Consider the following 17,101-nt stretch of genomic DNA (forward strand, 5'->3'; position numbering starts at 1 on the left):
TTTTCTTAGATCTAATGTTGGATCTGACTGCATATTTAATCCATGAATTAGCAAATAAGGACAGACTCTGGGTTATGTCACATTTATAGTTTATAGAAAAAGATGAGCATTAATTGGTGCTTAATGCATTAAATTGTATTATTGCTACACCATTAACTATACTCAAGCAGGCTTTCAATGAATGTTTTAGTGTATTTAGCAAACAAATAATTCAGAACAACCAAATAGGGACCTGGATGTAGCCAGATATTTTAGCAGTAGTGCTGTATCTTGCTATTTTTTTTTATTTTTATTTTTTTGCTTTTAGAAGCCAGGTAATTAATAATGCATATATTGGGTGCAAATATCCACTGATGCATTTAAGCAAGGAACTTTACTCATTCAATGGTTTCTTTTGGAACACTGGACATGCTTTATTTCAATTTTTTCACAATTTATTTAAACATCTCACATATACAAAATAGGTACAATTTTTTTTTGAGAAATTATGCTTTCTTTTTACCCATCGTAGAGGATGAAAATGAGGTTTAAAAGCATGAGCACCTGAATTTGGAGGAAGAGGATGAAGATGGGGGGAAAAAATGATCCACATGCTTAATCTGGGGGTGAGATGGGACATTCTGACTAAAGTTTTGAGACAGATTTCAAAGAAACAATACAACTTAATACAGAAAAGTGGTATTTCAAATGCTGCTAGCACCATCAAAGTTCAAGTATTGGAAAGATTCTCTATCATACTGAAATTAGCACCTTTGTATTATGAATGGAACTAAAAGCACCTCAGATCATATGCAGAAGTACCTACTATGAATGTGGATCACACTTGGCTTTAAGTGTATGAGGTAGTTTAAACCTTTGGAAGCTGTGGTTTTAAACTTCCTCTGTGGAAGATATTCAAAGGCCACAAGTGGTGCAAACTTTCATGATTTTTTATTTTGTTTTTTTACAAAGGCTGACATTTCCCAAAACAAGGTGTTAAATTCTTGAAAGACTTCTGAGTCCTTTTGGGGCTGTATTAAATTGCATTGCACAACGCTCCAATCAATCCTTCTCCTTCTCTTTTGCCCAGAGTTTAAGCAAGTAGATGAACAGAAGAAATGGAAGGAGTCAGCTTTCAGTATAAAAAAAGAAATGGCAAAGAGAGATTTTTTTTTTTTGGTTTTAAGTTAGTTTGAGTTCATTCATTTGAAACAGACTGGGCCAATGTCCAAACCGAATTCTTGGTCAGCGCCACCAATGTCCAAAGGTGCAATGTCAAGGATGGGCAAGCGAGATGGCTTATTCGTTCTGTATTCAATGATTGTTTTGCCCCATTCATTGGTCTTTCTCTGTAAGATGACAATAATAGTGATAGTTAGAAGAGTTATTGTGCTTTTTATAGCACCAACATTTCTTCCAGTGAATTTAATCTCTCCTGAAATCTGTTACAACTAATTTTGCTAGCACAGTTTGTCAATTAGATGCCCAAATACTCAAATCTTTCATATAAAGAAACACATTTATTTTAATCATTTTACTTAGCAGCTATCTGATCAGCAAGAGTAGCAGATTCTGTGTTCTGTCTTTAATACAGTAATATAGGCACGAGGGATCAAAGCCTCTGAGAGAGGACACTGCTACAATCATTGGTCATTGGGCTCCAAGAACTGAATGTGGGGCTGAAGAACAGGGTTCTCAGCTCCTGCCTGAAGCAGCTAGGATGGAGCTGCTTTCCAGTGGCTAGGCAGGATATGGAGGAATAGCAGGTGTAGGATTTTGGACTACTGGATCTCCTGTATGCATGGACTTTTGCCACTTCTACGGTTTGCACATCATTCCCTCTGTGCTCTGGCTTAGACAGCTGCATGCAGCTTTCTCTGTGGTATGTAGAGGGGTGAAATCCCTACAATGAGCTCTCCACCTTCTGGCTCCTCTGTACTGTGAAAAGTGTGATATTTCTGTGTTTTGGCCTGTGCACACCTACCGAGAGGGCTGTAGTATTCAGTACTAGAGGCTATCTATCTCTGACACAATATGAACTTTAATGACTAACGTTCTACAGAGGAGATTGGTAATCTAGCTCTGTATCACCATCCAACTCTATCCCTAACGTAAACAGGAAGCTGTGCTTTCAGTAGTACTTACAGAGCAGCCATCCTCAAGAACACTGAAAGTGAATCTGCTGTTGCCTTCAGCTCGTAGTTCAACATCATTGGATCCCTGCAGTATAACAGCCTTCTTAAGGTTGCCAGTTTCCTCATCCATGTATGCAATGCTGTTCTTGCAGTGGTAGGTGATGTTCTGGGAGGCATGGTTGGCCAGCAGACGCATGAAGGCAAGTTGGGTGGCCATGTCCTTGGAGGTTACGCCTTCCTCGTTGTATTCAAACTAAAAACAGTAGGAAAGAACTCTAAATCAAATATTCGTTGAACTGTAATGGGATATAATTTGCCCACAGCATGTGTGTGCGTGTGTGCCTGTCTGAAGTGAACGGGGGATGCTATAGAAATGTAAAAATCATGGAAGTCAGGGGCTTGTGATCTTGAGAACTTTGAGATTTCACCACAAGACCAAAACAACTCAGTTAAAAAAATAACCTGATTAGATCTATGGAACTGAAGAAATGGAATTATTTACAGTTGGGGTTTGTGTGTCTGTTTTTTTCGTTATATTACTGGAAGCTACAAATGTAAACATCCACACCTGGTGGGCATCTCTCATCTTTTAATTATGGCAGTGCTAAGAGTTTAGATGGCATAACTTTAGGAGGAATCTACTGTCATCTGTTTCTATTCTAAAGGTTTTCCTAAGCATGTCCAGAGCAACATGTTAAGGATAAATTGACTGCAAATTATAAAGCTTGAAAAAAGGTAAGAAAAGTCTGTGTGGACTTTTGACAATACTCCTATTCAGTGCCTGTATTCCCATGCTGATTTGCAACATTCCTGATATACCAATCCTGGGCTTCCCTTGAGCAATGACTAGTAAACATGTTAAGTTGTGATAAACTCCGTTGTGATTCTGTGATGTTCCCAAAGGGAAACTAGGATGATTCCAAAAAGCCCATTTTGCAATTGTGATCAAAACCAAAATTTGAATTCTACTTTCCAAAGACAGCACTATAGGAAACAAATTCACTCGAGTTTGCACTCTTTGGCTGCTCACCTGTGTCCCACCATTGATAGTTTCGCCAAACCACACATGCTTCTTGTCCTTGGGGTTCTTGTTGACATACCAATTCTTAGTGGGGATGTTTTCTGGATTAGCATGGATGCAGGTCTCACCAGTGGAGAAGTCACAGTACACTCTGATGGCATCCATGATGCACCCCTGGTTGGGATCAATCCAGTAGAAACCTGTCATTGAAAAAAAAATTGGTGACTAAAAATACATTCAGCAGCCTCACGCTGGCACTCAGCTACTATGGTATTGGGCCTGGCATAAATACCCAAAAGGATAGAATAGATACCACAGTTGGGTACAGTATTACGGGGGCAACCTGCAAACCACAAGAAACCTGTATTTGCATATTGTTAATGTGTAGCAGTTCATTACTTTTGAAAGCCGAGCATATATAATTATCATATCGATTCAAAGTCACCAATGTGGGGACTGCACCACAATGAAAATGAAGGGAAACTCTTTGGGGAGAGCTCGTGTAACTGGGCTGTCAGCAGAGGCAGGAGATGTTGTTTCACTGGTGATTTATTAGTTTAACGATATCCACTGCCTGTCCAGAGCATTACGAGTTATGTACCCCCATGCCACGACCCAGCACAAGCACTATACACCACTTCAATACCACTAACTGGACTTAAGACAGACTTAAAGTGGGGCATGTGCCTTGTGCTGACCCTCAGCACAGGGGTGAATTTCACCCTTAAAGAATAAAACTTCTGCTACCAGGCTATAGTCAACCAGGAAATCACACTGAAAGAAAGCTGCTAAGCTGAATACAACCAGCAAGCCAAAAGAGGCACCCATCTAGCACTAACTTACCACTAGTCCATTCGGGGTGGCTGAGTCTTAAGTCACGGCAGGTGCGAGCTGGGTTCTTCCTGGAGCCTTCTGGGGTCAGAAGGGTCTCAATCTGGTTATTCAATGTTTTCAGAGTGGCATCAACTTCATAGTCCTTAGGTCTGAGAGATGGCTGATCAGCCCGGTAGTATTCAGCGTCATAGCCAATTTCATATCCACCACCATTGGGACCAGGTGGGCCAGGGTGACCAGGTGGACCGGGTGGACCCTAAAGAGGTTCCAAGTCAGAATTATACAAGTCTGGACACGTTGGTTACTGATGTGCACACTACACCCAATTACTTACGGGCATGCATAGCCCTACCCTAAGGCACAGGATTCTCAGCTCCTGACTCAAGCAGCTGCTAGGGAGCTGCTTTGTGATGGGCACTGCAGGTAAAGGGGGGAGCAGATGCAAGATTTAGGACTGTTGCATCTTCTTTGTATATGTACTCACTGGCTACAAACAGTAAGCGCTCATCAACTTGAATAAGGGCTCTGCACTTAGGTCTAAGGTACATATTCTCATATATAAAAAGAGAATTTAAATGTACAGCGGGTTCAGCCTTCTCATTTTAGCCCCATATTTAATTTACATGACTATTTAATTTAAATGTTTGAATGGCACACCAGAAATGTGAGGGCCATTTCCAGGATCAGTCACATAGTCAGACTACGGAATAGGAATAATAACAATAACGATATCGCTTTTCATTTATACAGTGCTTTTAATCTGAGGATTTCAAAGTGCTTTCCAAATTAAGACCAATGTAGTGATCCCTATTTTACAGCTGGGGAAACTGACGCACAAAAAGATTAAGTGACTTGCCCAAGGCCACAAAGCATGTCAATGGCAGAACTAAGACTATAACTCAGCTCTGCAGAATCCTATTTCTGGGCTTTCATACCTAGGCCCCCCTAGGCACTTGTACTGTAGTTGTCTTTAATGCTATCCTGTAACAAATCTTATTTTTTTTAGAATGCAAAATAAAAATATCTGCTTCTGTTTGAGAAAAATGAAACTTAGAAATCGCTTCCATTTCCTCTTCTTAACCCTCCCCACCAAACTTCTGGGGCTATTAAGTGATGTTTTCAGCTTGTGCCCTTAATTTGTTATCACCAAAAAAAAATCAAACTTACAGAAGGACCTTGGCTACCCTGAGAACCACGCACACCAGCAGGTCCAATAGGACCAGGAATTCCATTGCGACCATCTTTACCATGAGGACCAGAAGGACCAGCAGGACCCTAAAACAGAACAACAACATCTTAATGGAAGTAAACAATACACTAGAAATAGGAATATATTTTAAAAAAATCTCAAGCATTTGAGCAGGTTATTTGCCCTTTCCATATTCCAAATGAATGAAGAGTATTCACTTAAATGCCCATACCCTTGGACCAGAAGGGCCAGTGGAACCAGGGGGACCTTGATCTCCATGGTGGCCCTGTTGGAAAAAAGAAAAATCACACAAGAATTAAAAACAATGATACATAGTTATATTAATATGATACTGATCAAACACACCCTCAGGCGTGGAGCTCTCCAAATGGGATAATACAATCTATATGAGGATCTTGCACTTGTCTGTGCTACAGTATTACAACATTATAACAGAAATGGGTACATAGTTTATTACAACAAATGAATATGCTTTTAAATAAATGTGGGCCAATTTTTCATAACCAATCTCTAAATGCGTGTCTCTATGTTTCGAGTGTGCAGTATGATATTTGTAGGAATAGTTTAGAGGCCTTTTAAAAATTTGACATGCTTTGTGGAGGCAACAAACACTAAACTATCTAAACATATAAGAGCCTTTCACAGCCTTTGAAAGAGTCGCAAGGCAGTGTTAGCCTACGGAGTTGCACATATTCATCTTTACACATTGTGGTAGTTTTACTTATTTCCATTGTGCTCCCCATTCTAAGTGATTACAAAATGTTTACTCACAGCAAGACCGGGCAGACCCTGCAATCCATTGTGTCCCTTAAAACCAGGCATGCCTCTAGGTCCTTTCTCACCTGGAACACCTTTCTCACCATGTGGACCTTGTGGGCCCTGGAGAAGAAAAACCCATCAAAGGAAAAATAAAATGGAATATTTTGAAACATTTTCTAGACATAGTTAGCCCAAGTGAAAATAAACCATGAGTAGTTTAAAGTATGTCGTATTCTCCCCCTGAAACATGCACATACATTCTGTTAGTGTATACGGAACCCGCTCAAGGGTGAGTGGATCAGTCCGATGGGAGGGAGATACAGATTTAAATTTGAACAATTCTAGGCATATAAATATTTTAAAATCCATAATACTCCTCTCAGGGCCCTATCTAGGACTCATGGTTGAGCCCTTAATGAGCAATAAGGCATGCATTTTCATTTCTTACTTAACCTTTTTTTTGCAGAGAGTTTAAAAAAACATACGTACAGCAAGACCTCTTGCACCAGCGGAACCAACAGGACCAGAAATACCAGCGGGACCCTGAAACATGAACATAAAATACATGTAAGCTATTACACATCATTTGAATGGAAAAGCCCAGTGCCCTGTGTATCTACTTGTTGCCAGGACAAGTGAGCAGTAAGTGTTCCGTGATCAATATCTGTATTATGGACTAGCAGGTGTTTTCAGTAACATGAGAAATTAAAGTCTTATCTTACAGTTTCACCACGATTTCCAGGCTTTCCAGAAGGACCAACTGAACCATGAGGACCAGGAGCACCAGCGGCACCAGCGGGACCGTTGCTGCCAGGATAACCACGCTCACCCTAAAGACAAGGGAAGGTCAGAGGAAGCAGACAGTGTATCAGTGCCGGTTTCTTATAAGGATCGACACATTTCTGCCATGAGTATGAAACAAAGAAGAAAAGCTTACCTTGAAACCAGGAGTGCCATCACGGCCTGGAGGACCATCATTACCAGGATTGCCCTGTTAAAACAGCATAAAAAATAAGTCACCCTAATATCAACACAGAGATGTGTGCCAAATTGCAATTCCTTGTGACTATGAAACTTATCAGACATTTTAAAAAAAAGACAGCACAAATCTTGAAAAACAAAAACAAACAATCCAAAGTCTACGAAGAAACTTCACCTATAATATTTGCTACCTACTTTTTGGACCAATACTGACAAGTTGTACAATTTTCTCTGCTGTATAAATGTCATCCTCAGATATTTTAAATCTGTTCAAGTTATATGAAAGACAGGATGGATTTCAAATATTTCACTTGACAGGCACCCTAGGAAAGGGAACTCTGTTTACTTGAAAAAAGTGTCAGTGGCAGGGTCTTGCAGGGGGTGGTGGGAGGAAATCAATGTAATGCATTACACGGACATCAAATGACAGATTCATGGTCCAGTTACTCTGTTGTGGTACTTCACTAATGTCAACTGTGTTAGCAAACACAAATTTCTTCCTTTGTGACCTTTTTGTTGATTTCAGCTGCTTCCCTGATGTTATGGATGCTTACCTAGTGACTCTGCTCTTAATTTGAACATCACAGAGCATGGAAGTTATTTATTTTTAAAGAAATTAATGAAATAAAGTGAACGTCCTCTGATCACATTGTGTTCCTGTGAGCATTCAATAATGTGAGGCATAGCTTAAATTTACCAATTAAGTTTCACCAGTGTGTACCAGTTGAGGAGATTATTCTACAGTTATAGGGGGCCGAATAATTTATTTATACTTTATTTGTAGTCCCCATAAGGCTAGATTGTGCATGGCTGCTGTATGGGTGGGCAAGATGCCTACCTCCCAGCATGGTTAGGCAAGGGGTTTCCTCTCTCAAGAATTGGGTTTCCCCCCCCAGGGAAGAGGAAGTCAAAAAGAGGGCAGAGAGGAGGCAGAACCATATCCCTCCTTTCCAGGTACCAGCCTGCAGAGCCATGCCAGTACATTAGGGGAGCAGTTAGCCTAATGGTTAGAGCAGATGGCTTCCCCCTCACTCTCCCAGTGCACAAGAAGCAGCTGCAGCACTGATTGTGCCTCTTTGGTGCTCCTACTGGACCCCACTGTGTAGAAGTGTGGTTTAAAAGCCAGTCTGCTCCTTAACATTTTTAGACCGCATATGTCTTTTCAAATTTTGAGACCCTTACATTTAAGGCTCTTTCCCATCAATTCAGGCACACAGGGAAACATTATGGAGTTCACTCCCATTGTTTTAATAATTATTTATTCTGGCATAGTGCTCAAAATGTGCTGGATTGTGCGATTATTAACAGCTCACATTCTGAATGCTCGAGTTACATGCTTACTTTCTGCCCCTTAAGATTGGCTTTGAATTCAAAGATAAGATTTTGCATTTAGGATTATGAGTATTGCATTCCCCACTAAATGTTGTTTTTACATTTCATTAATTCACTGCAAGAGATATAATTCACCTCTGCTACATTTGTATCTAAATGATGTGTGGTTCTGAGTACTTTAAAAATTATGGGATAACCAGCCTCTCAGGTAAATTCTTCCTTCTAGTCCAGTCCTGTACCCTTCTCAGCTCCTCTAATGGACTCTTATCTACTTCCCACTCCTGAGTCCTTGATTTGACTTAAATTGCCCTAGTACCTGAAGTCCCAATCAGGTTCGAGGCCCTTTTATGACATGATCCCTACCCTGAAGAGCTTGCAGCAGAGGAGGTGAGGAAAGCTGGCTGCCTTCCCGCTATGACTTGGATTCATTTGTCCATCTAGGACCCCTCTGATGTGTGGCCTGGATTCCCAAGGCTCCTGCTTTAATCGGTCTCTAAAACGCTGCAGGATGTAATTTTGCTAGCAGCATTTTCACCAGCAACGTCCTGTTTTTCCACATACGTTTTATATTATTCTGAACTAAAAAAAAACCCCAAATGAAATAAAACGTAGCTTACATCACGGCCAGCTTCACCAGAGGGACCGTTCAGACCTGGAGAACCTGCGGGGCCAGAGGGACCACGTGCACCAGGAGGACCGGAAGCGCCAAGAGGGCCTATCTCACCCTAGCAAGGGAACAAGAGTAGTACATTGTATTGATTTCACATACTGGCTTCACTGAGCAACACTTTTCTTAATATTTATTTCTTCCCATAAACTGCACCAATAAAAGAAATATCTCTTTAAGGAGTAAAGCAAAATTTGGAGAAACTAATATGCGCATCAGACAACAAGAAAGCAGTCTTCTTTACTTCATGCTTTGTGCCTTCCCCCTCCCCCAGCCAATGTTGGAAACAAAAGCTTTATATAAAAGATTAATATTACACATATTGGGACAGATTTTCAAAAGGGAGAGTGCCTAGGGTTAGGTATAAATACATGCCTAATCAGTGTCCTCATTTCCAGATACAAATAAGGTGTTTATAGTTGAAAATGGCTGTTGAAATGCCCAACAGGACATGCACAATATCCGCTGGGTGTGTGTGATTGTGGTAATTTGACATGCAAGTTAGACATAACATTGCAACTGAATTTTTTGCAATGTGGTCCTATTCTGCTGCCATTTGGAAATGGCATATGCTTGAAAACTTGTCTCTCCCCCAAACAGAAGTTGGTCCAATAAAAGTTATTACCTCACCCACCTTGTCTCTCTAAGATCTTGATGAAGAAGGATTTGTGACATGAGCATCTGTATGTCATCTAAAGAACATTTTAATTCATAAGTGTATAACTGACTTGATTTAGTCCATGGGATACAAAGTAGAAGAGAACCTCATTAACTGACATTAATGATGGGGAGATCCATTACTAATTAGTGGAATTAATGGGAAAGTAAACACACAAAATTAAAAAGAACAAGAGAGAATGCATAACAAAATGTAAGAAGGGATGGGGTTTTTGGTACAAATTAAGGGAAGGGATGTACAGATTTGCGTATTAGTCAGAATTAGTGAGGTTCTACTACACTTTAAATCCTAAATCTCAGACTCAGCCTTACTCTTTCTTTGAAGCAAACATTAAATATTATGAGTCACACTTCGATCTCTCACCAATTTTACATTGTTGTGACTCCACTGATATCAATATAGTTACTCTTGATCTACAATCGTGTAATTGATCAGAATCCGGTTCTACGTGTCCTAGATTTCCTAAATGTTAAAGGAAATGTCAATTTTATCTCTAAGTTCTCTAATATAAGAAATATAACTGATGTCATAGACTCACTGTTAATCCAGAAATGCCTGGAAGACCACGTTCTCCCCGAGAGCCAGGCAGACCCAGGATACCAGGAGCACCAAGAATACCCTGTGGTCCGGAGATACCAGGAGGACCCTGAGGAAGGAGGAAGAGAACATCGAATATTATGGTTCTTGTCTACAGAGAATGGATCTTTGCAGTGGCACTGCAAATCTGAACTGATTTTTCACCAACACTAAATTTTTGCAATTTGATTTGATCCCATAATTGCACCACATGTTTTCAGAGGAAATCTCACTACATAATTCACAGCAATAGTTCCCATACAAGACAAGTTAGACATTCTGTATGTTGCATTAAATTTCAGAGTTAAAGTATATAATATATATAGCTGCTCAAAACTTTTCCAACAAAAATATTTTCCAATGAAAAGTTTTGTTGCTGAAAAATCTATTTTTCTCCATGTTCTGCTGAGTCCTTCTACTATCCCATGCATTTGGCATGACACAGAGGGAGGGATGTCCATAAAGAATGTGATATTTTTCAGTACAGTGATAGGATAAATCTACTTCACGAGATGCTATAGTATAAAAACTAATCCTCTAATCTTTAGAAGGTTTTAAAGATATCAGTGTGAACATACACTCAGCTGTTGAGAGCCTGTTGCTGTACCCTTCTACTTTGCTGAAATTATGAAGGGGTTAGCTAGTTTGGTCCAAAAATAGCCAGCTACGGTCCATATTCATTTATGTCTATGCAATGTGAGTGTAAACACTATTAACTCAGGTGTAAATGACTATGCTAGTTGTAAAGTAGTGGAGAATCAGGCCTACACTGGATATAAGGGGGAAATTTTTAAGCATGATGCATAAAGATTTACCTACACAAGTCTCATTAGCATTATTGTCAGTTACATGCACAAATCATATGCATGGCACTACAGAATTGTTTGCTGTAAATTAAATGGCTCATGGAAAAATAACTGATAAAGAAGCAGAAAGTGATAACCCAAGATAGCCTATACTCTAGGACCTAAGAATATCATCTTGGCCTTAGAAGGGCCAGTAGTTCTGAGAGTGCAAATTTAAGAGTGCTGATCAATTATTTGTGGTTGTACAATTTTAATTTGCAGTTTAGATCACTGAGACCTCAGCCACATATTACGGATCCTGCTGCATAAGTGACCTGAAATCATCTAAAACAGTGTTTCTCAACCTTTTTGATATGAGGGACTACCTTGCTATGTTCCTAAACTATGTCAGGGAGATTGCAGGGACCAGCGCTGGTCCACAGACCGGTGGTTGAGAGACACTGGTCTAAAACATATAGTCAGAAATTCCTTCCTTAGCATCATATTTGGTCTTTTATTGTGTAGGAAAGCAATATGCTTGCACTGCAGCTTAATAGCAGAAGGCCAAATTCTGCCACGCTTACTCAGACCGAACAGTACCTTCCTCTGCAAATAGACCCCCAAGTCTCAGAAGGGTGTTCTCAGACTAATATGCTACTTGGCGTGAGTAAAGGTGGCTGAAGCTGACTCAGAGAGCTTACAACGTACTTTGCGTTTCACAGCCCTGATTCAACTAAGCACTTAAGCATGTGCTTCACTTTAAGCATGTGCTTCAGTCTCACTGACTTTAGTGGGATTTAGGGTCATACTCAGAGGGAAGCATGAACTTAAGCACTTTGACGAATAGGGGCTAAAAGAGAAAACTGCCAAAGCGCAACACCTGTACTGGAATTCGTAATGTTTACAATAAAAGCAACATTTAGGAATGCCAAGAGATGTTGTATAACTTACAATAGCACCAGGCTCTCCAGATGGACCTTTCTCACCAGCGAAACCAGGTGGGCCAACAATACCTTGTTCACCAACACGACCAACTGGACCAGTATCACCACGTGGGCCTCTAGGACCATCTTTGCCAGCTGCGCCAGGAGGACCAGAGGGACCAGTGATACCCTAGGATTAAATATAAGCATTAGTTCACCAACCTGCAGAGAACAGAGATTATCCATCATTTCTCAATGAAACCGACCCATCCGGGAACAAAAACAACAACAACAACAACAAAAAGAGGCATTTAGCAATAGTTTATTAGTGATGTAGGCCCTGATCCTCAAAAGGTGTTGAGGGACTCCTAACTTCCATTGAAATCAATGGGAGTTAGAAACCTAAATTACCTTTGAGGATCTGGGCCTTAGGGCCTCCCTTACTAACAATGCATGTCTGAAATGAATGGACCTACCCAAGGAGCAGGGTATTACTTATTGTGAATAAGAGTGGCACAGTTTGGCCCAGAATAAACTACAGTCCTGGTTCTGTGCCTATTGGCCGTGATTATTAACATTAATTGTAATCAATTGTATAACATGGTATTCTCTTCTTCCAGTTTGGCTGGACCCCTTTATAGCTGCTTTCAGTTCTGTCAGATATGCCATGGTATCGAGCATAATTCAATAAAGGAATGTCAGATCAGGGGGAAAAAGGGGTCTTTTTCAAATGAATGAAAGCACTTTCATGATGAGAGTGCCAGCCTTTGCATGTGTGATTAGATTACATATTGGATCTTAAAGAAAAGATTTGGGTGGGCAAAAAGATTAAGAGCCCAAATTTTTTAAAGGAATCAGTGATTTTGTGTCCCTTCATTTTCGGGTGCTCCACTTAAGGCACTTCAAAGAGAGCAGCATTTCAGGTTTGAAAATGTGGGTAAAAAGCAGCTTTCTGCCAGGCTTTCCCATGCTGGGGGCTGCCTTCCTCCAGGAACACTCCCACTGATGTGAATGGAACTGCTCCTAGAGTAAGTTGCCACTCAGTGTGAATACAGGTGGCAGAAATTGGCACAAAAGGCACAATTTACAAAGGTATTTAGGCACCTAAAAATTCAGACAGAGGCCTAGTGGGATTTTCCAAAGTGCCTAGGCACCTAACTCCCAATGGGGGAGTTTTTGAAATTCCCAGTAGGCACCTATCTGCAACTTTATGAATCTAAGCACTTTTTAAAACCTGATGCTAAGTAATTAAGGGTCTGTCTTTGATCTCAGTTACACCTGTGTAAATCTGGAGTAACTCAACGAGAGCTGAGATCAGGACCTAAAGTGGTTCAACCTGTCTGTCTCCTGCCAGTATTTTCTCCTGGTACTTACAGCAGGGCCGGGAGGACCAGTTCTTCCAGCAGCTCCAGGGAAGCCAGTGGCACCCTATAAATAGAAATCAAATGGAAGATGAGGGCTCCCAAAGAATGAAGACAATATCCATGGAAAATGTCAGCATAAGAAGCCTGAAGACTCACGGGAGGACCACTATCACCACGAGCACCAGCGGGACCTGCGGCACCAATGGGACCCTGCATGTGAGGAGGAGAAAGGGAAAAAAATGAATCAAACAACTCCCCCCACAAAGTTCCAAATACAGAATAAGGGTCCAATCTGGCTCCAACTGAAGTTAATGGGAGTTTTGCCATTCACTTTCATGGGAGCTGGATTGCCCCACCCCTCAATATCAGAGTACATATCCTAATACTGGGGTCAAATCTTGAGGACCTTGCTTAGCTTTCACTCAGACCTTATGTAGGTAAACTCAGGGAAGTCAGCATAGCAAGGACTGGATACAAACTGTGTAAGGGCTTCAGGATTTACCTGAAAGATTTTTCAGTTTAGACTGGCTTCCAAATGTTACCTGCACACCCACAATCTCAGAAATCAAACAAAATATAAAATGGCTTAATTGGCAGAGTGCATGAAGAAATCACTCATATAGGTGTTGTATGGCTATTACAACAACTCTATATAGACTGAGTAAAGCCAGCGCAGGGTACTGCTTTAGCTGGAAGCATATGGAGAACGGTAGAACCTTAAACAATCCATAAAGAAATTTTCTCTTGTAACGTTTCAAAATGGGGATAGTTAAGGATCTAGGTCCTGACTTCCAGGATCTTTTCAATCAGGTCCCCACACATTAGATTATATCACTTGGATGTGAAGACAGTTCCATCAAAAGCATGTGTGCAGGTGCATGGTTGCACGGAGGTGCCCATGTACCTGAGGAGTCTGCATTTGACAGTCCGGCCCCTAAAGAACATATTATATCTTGAATAGGATGCCATTAGTGAGGGATCCTCAACTCTAGAATTTATCCACAGACACCTCCTTGCTTGGTCCAACACAGCCTCAATTTACTGATCTTCATGTTGCAAAACTTATTTATTTTCCTAGCCTCTATCTGAAGGAGTCAGTTGAGTGGGCATGAGCAAAGTGGGGGGTTTTGGGAGATTTTCGGTTCTTGTGTCACGAGGAATTTAATATCAATACTGGCTGAACCTGAATTTCTTCTATGTGCTTTTCAAAAATTAAATTATACACTTGAGTCTAGAGGCTTGGATAGGTGCATTTTTATAAATTGGAAATAAAATAGACTGTTTAAATTATAACAGTTTTATTATGGGAAACAAATAAAAACCTTTATCAAAACTATTAAAACTTGTCATCTGAAGCCACAAGAAACTTGACTGCAAGTTCACTGATATTCTCAGGTCTTCTGAATAACCTGGACACATATTTGGTTTTGCATTTAACTCAAAGTCTCAGTCACTGGAGGTAAGGGTGTTCATTTGAGTTTTAGACTCAGGAACTGAGCCCAAATAAACTGATGATAAAGTTCTCAAAAATTCTTACAAACCAAAATCATCATTTTCCTCACAGCTTAAAACTTTACTTTTGAAACTCTGAATCCTGGAGAAAAACAAAACAAAACCCAAAACTTTTCAAAGTTCAAAGCCTAGTTGCCAGCTGTGCTAGCTGCATAATTTAATCAAGGATCAGTATATTTTAATAGTAAATTCAATTTACTTACTGCTGGTCCAGAAGAGCCGGCTGGGCCAATGGCACCCTGTGGGCCAACTTCACCCTTAGGTCCTTTCTGTCCCCGGTCGCCTTTAGCACCAGTGTGGCCAGCGGCACCCTAAAGCCATGGAGAGGAATAAAAAGAAAGTTTAAAATATATTTTAAAGCAAAACAACAACAAAATGTTGCAGTGTTTGACAGTGAAACATATACTTGGTACTTACAGGAGGTCCAGCAAATCCGTTAGGGCCAGCAGGACCGGTCTCACCACGTTCACCCTAGAGTGAGATAAGAAATACTCCATGACTAAATCTGTCAGCACTCAAGGGTAGTTGTTTTTTGAATGTGGCATTTTTGCAACTGGAAATGTTCTCTAAGTTGCTACTTACAGGAGCACCACGAGGACCAGCAGGGCCAGCAGAGCCAGCAGGACCACTTTCACCCTAAAATACACCAAACATCATTTTCACTATGCTGTACCATCAGCAATCACACTGACTGTAATGAGAAAGGGATGTACTTTAGGTAATATGGCCTTCTCTTAGATGAATGGGGGAATTATGTATTCATCTCCCCCATGCATCCAAGTGAGCAGAGATCACCACTACATATTACTCTTCGTCAGAAATAATCCCATTTTTACCTATTTAATGCTACTGAGTTGCATTTTTCTCATGGTTTTTGGATGTTTCCTGAAATCGTCACCAAGGATTAAATGCAGGAGTATTTAAAAACAAGGATGATCTGATAAGTGTTCCTCCATCTCCCCTGCCTGCTTCCCTCCACACCAGAATGCTAAGTGTGCAGTCAGAACTAAGCTGTATGCGAAGTCGGAAAGGCCAGGCCTATCCAGGACCCTCTCCTCATATGGTCCCACTATACTCCCACAACTCTCCCCACTCTGACCTGTTTGCCTAGGAAAGAGCAGTGCTGTGGCAATCCTCCTTCACTTACCAACATGGGCAATATATGAAAGATTTAGAAAGCCTATTTATAACATGAGCTAGAATGGAATTTCTTCTTATTCAAATAGAGACTGGTTACGTTTTCCCCTGCAGCCTTTAAATATTCATGCAAAAGTTATAATGGTAACAAAAAAGCAAAGAGACACATACCCGATCACCAGGGCCACCAGAAGGGCCAGGGGATCCAATAGCACCAGGAATACCCTAAAGAGCAAGACAGAAACATAGCAAGATTTCTAGTTACATACGTTCATGTAAGCAAGAGTGGCCATTCTCTCTGCTCCATTGCTATTCCTTTCTGTTCTTCCTTCTGGAGACAGCAGCATGACAATGTTATTTTATTAGTTATGAACTGATAGGATGGAAAATTTGGGAGGAAAATGTTTCATTACTCTTTTCTTCCCAAAGTACAAGTTCCCAGGTGGACTGTGAGTATTCCAAGGCCTCTTTGAGCATTCTCATTAAAATGAGGGCCTTCTTTAAAAAACTAATGTGCCTTTGGGGTACAAGAGATCTTCAGTTAGAACAAATGAAAAGAGATCTCATTCATACCTCCCTGTTTCTGCCATTGATCTACGCTCGTAAGACCATTGACTTCCATTGGAGTTCACATACCGAACAATTGAAGAGTTGTGCTCTTAATTTGTATGTCTATTTTTAACCCTTTCCTACTTAACCTAATGTATAAAGGATATATAGGGTCTGATTCTGGAACCTTACTTGAGCAGACCCATTGACTTCAATTAAACATGAAAGACTTACTTGGCTCACATGAGTTTTACTCCTGTGATTCATCGGTTTGCAGTTTCGGTCCAGATGGTGTGAATATTTGTAACTAAAGGGTAATATCACATTTCATAATTATGTGAGTGAAGCAAGGCCCTATAGTTAACTCGATGGCATTTGTTTGTATGCAAGCAGATAACGCAAAAACGCAGCATCCAATCAATGTTGAAACTTCAGGGAAGTTCTAGATATCAATGGGTAGAATCCTATTGATTTTGGTGAAAATCGGAAAAGCGGAAAGGGGAAATGGGGGGCACACATCCACTGTAATTGTCTATGGATTAACAAAACAATTGATGGCAGCCATCAACACCTTCCAGTATAATAGTACCCCCGTCTCAGCCCTGTCTATCTTCCCAATACAGTTTAAATACCCTGAATGACTTAGGCAGAAAGAAAA

General features: G+C 40.6%; 1 protein-coding gene across 1 annotated transcript in view; it reads right to left on the reverse strand.

The window, feature by feature from the left end:
* Nucleotides 1-913: 913 nt before the first annotated feature.
* COL1A2 (collagen type I alpha 2 chain) overlaps nt 914-17,101 on the reverse strand; it is a 44,413-nt gene continuing 28,225 nt past the window's right edge. The window contains exons 31-49 of the mRNA XM_067562186.1: nt 16,066-16,119; nt 15,340-15,393; nt 15,175-15,228; nt 14,961-15,068; nt 13,402-13,455; nt 13,256-13,309; nt 11,910-12,071; nt 10,136-10,243; nt 8,869-8,976; nt 6,876-6,929; nt 6,661-6,768; nt 6,428-6,481; nt 5,951-6,058; nt 5,391-5,444; nt 5,137-5,244; nt 3,979-4,225; nt 3,145-3,335; nt 2,125-2,367; nt 914-1,328 (exon numbers count right to left, since the gene is read on the reverse strand). Of these exons, the coding sequence (XP_067418287.1) occupies nt 1,182-1,328; nt 2,125-2,367; nt 3,145-3,335; nt 3,979-4,225; nt 5,137-5,244; nt 5,391-5,444; nt 5,951-6,058; nt 6,428-6,481; nt 6,661-6,768; nt 6,876-6,929; nt 8,869-8,976; nt 10,136-10,243; nt 11,910-12,071; nt 13,256-13,309; nt 13,402-13,455; nt 14,961-15,068; nt 15,175-15,228; nt 15,340-15,393; nt 16,066-16,119 (2,070 nt within the window). The 3' untranslated portion in view covers nt 914-1,181. The remainder of the gene's footprint in view (nt 1,329-2,124; nt 2,368-3,144; nt 3,336-3,978; nt 4,226-5,136; nt 5,245-5,390; nt 5,445-5,950; nt 6,059-6,427; nt 6,482-6,660; nt 6,769-6,875; nt 6,930-8,868; nt 8,977-10,135; nt 10,244-11,909; nt 12,072-13,255; nt 13,310-13,401; nt 13,456-14,960; nt 15,069-15,174; nt 15,229-15,339; nt 15,394-16,065; nt 16,120-17,101) is intronic.

This window comes from Emydura macquarii, unplaced genomic scaffold, assembly GCF_026122565.2.
Source record: "Emydura macquarii macquarii isolate MOO-44397 ecotype Brisbane River unplaced genomic scaffold, CSIRO-AGI_Emac_v2 contig_2422, whole genome shotgun sequence".
In the NCBI taxonomy this organism is placed as follows: Eukaryota; Metazoa; Chordata; order Testudines; family Chelidae; genus Emydura; species Emydura macquarii.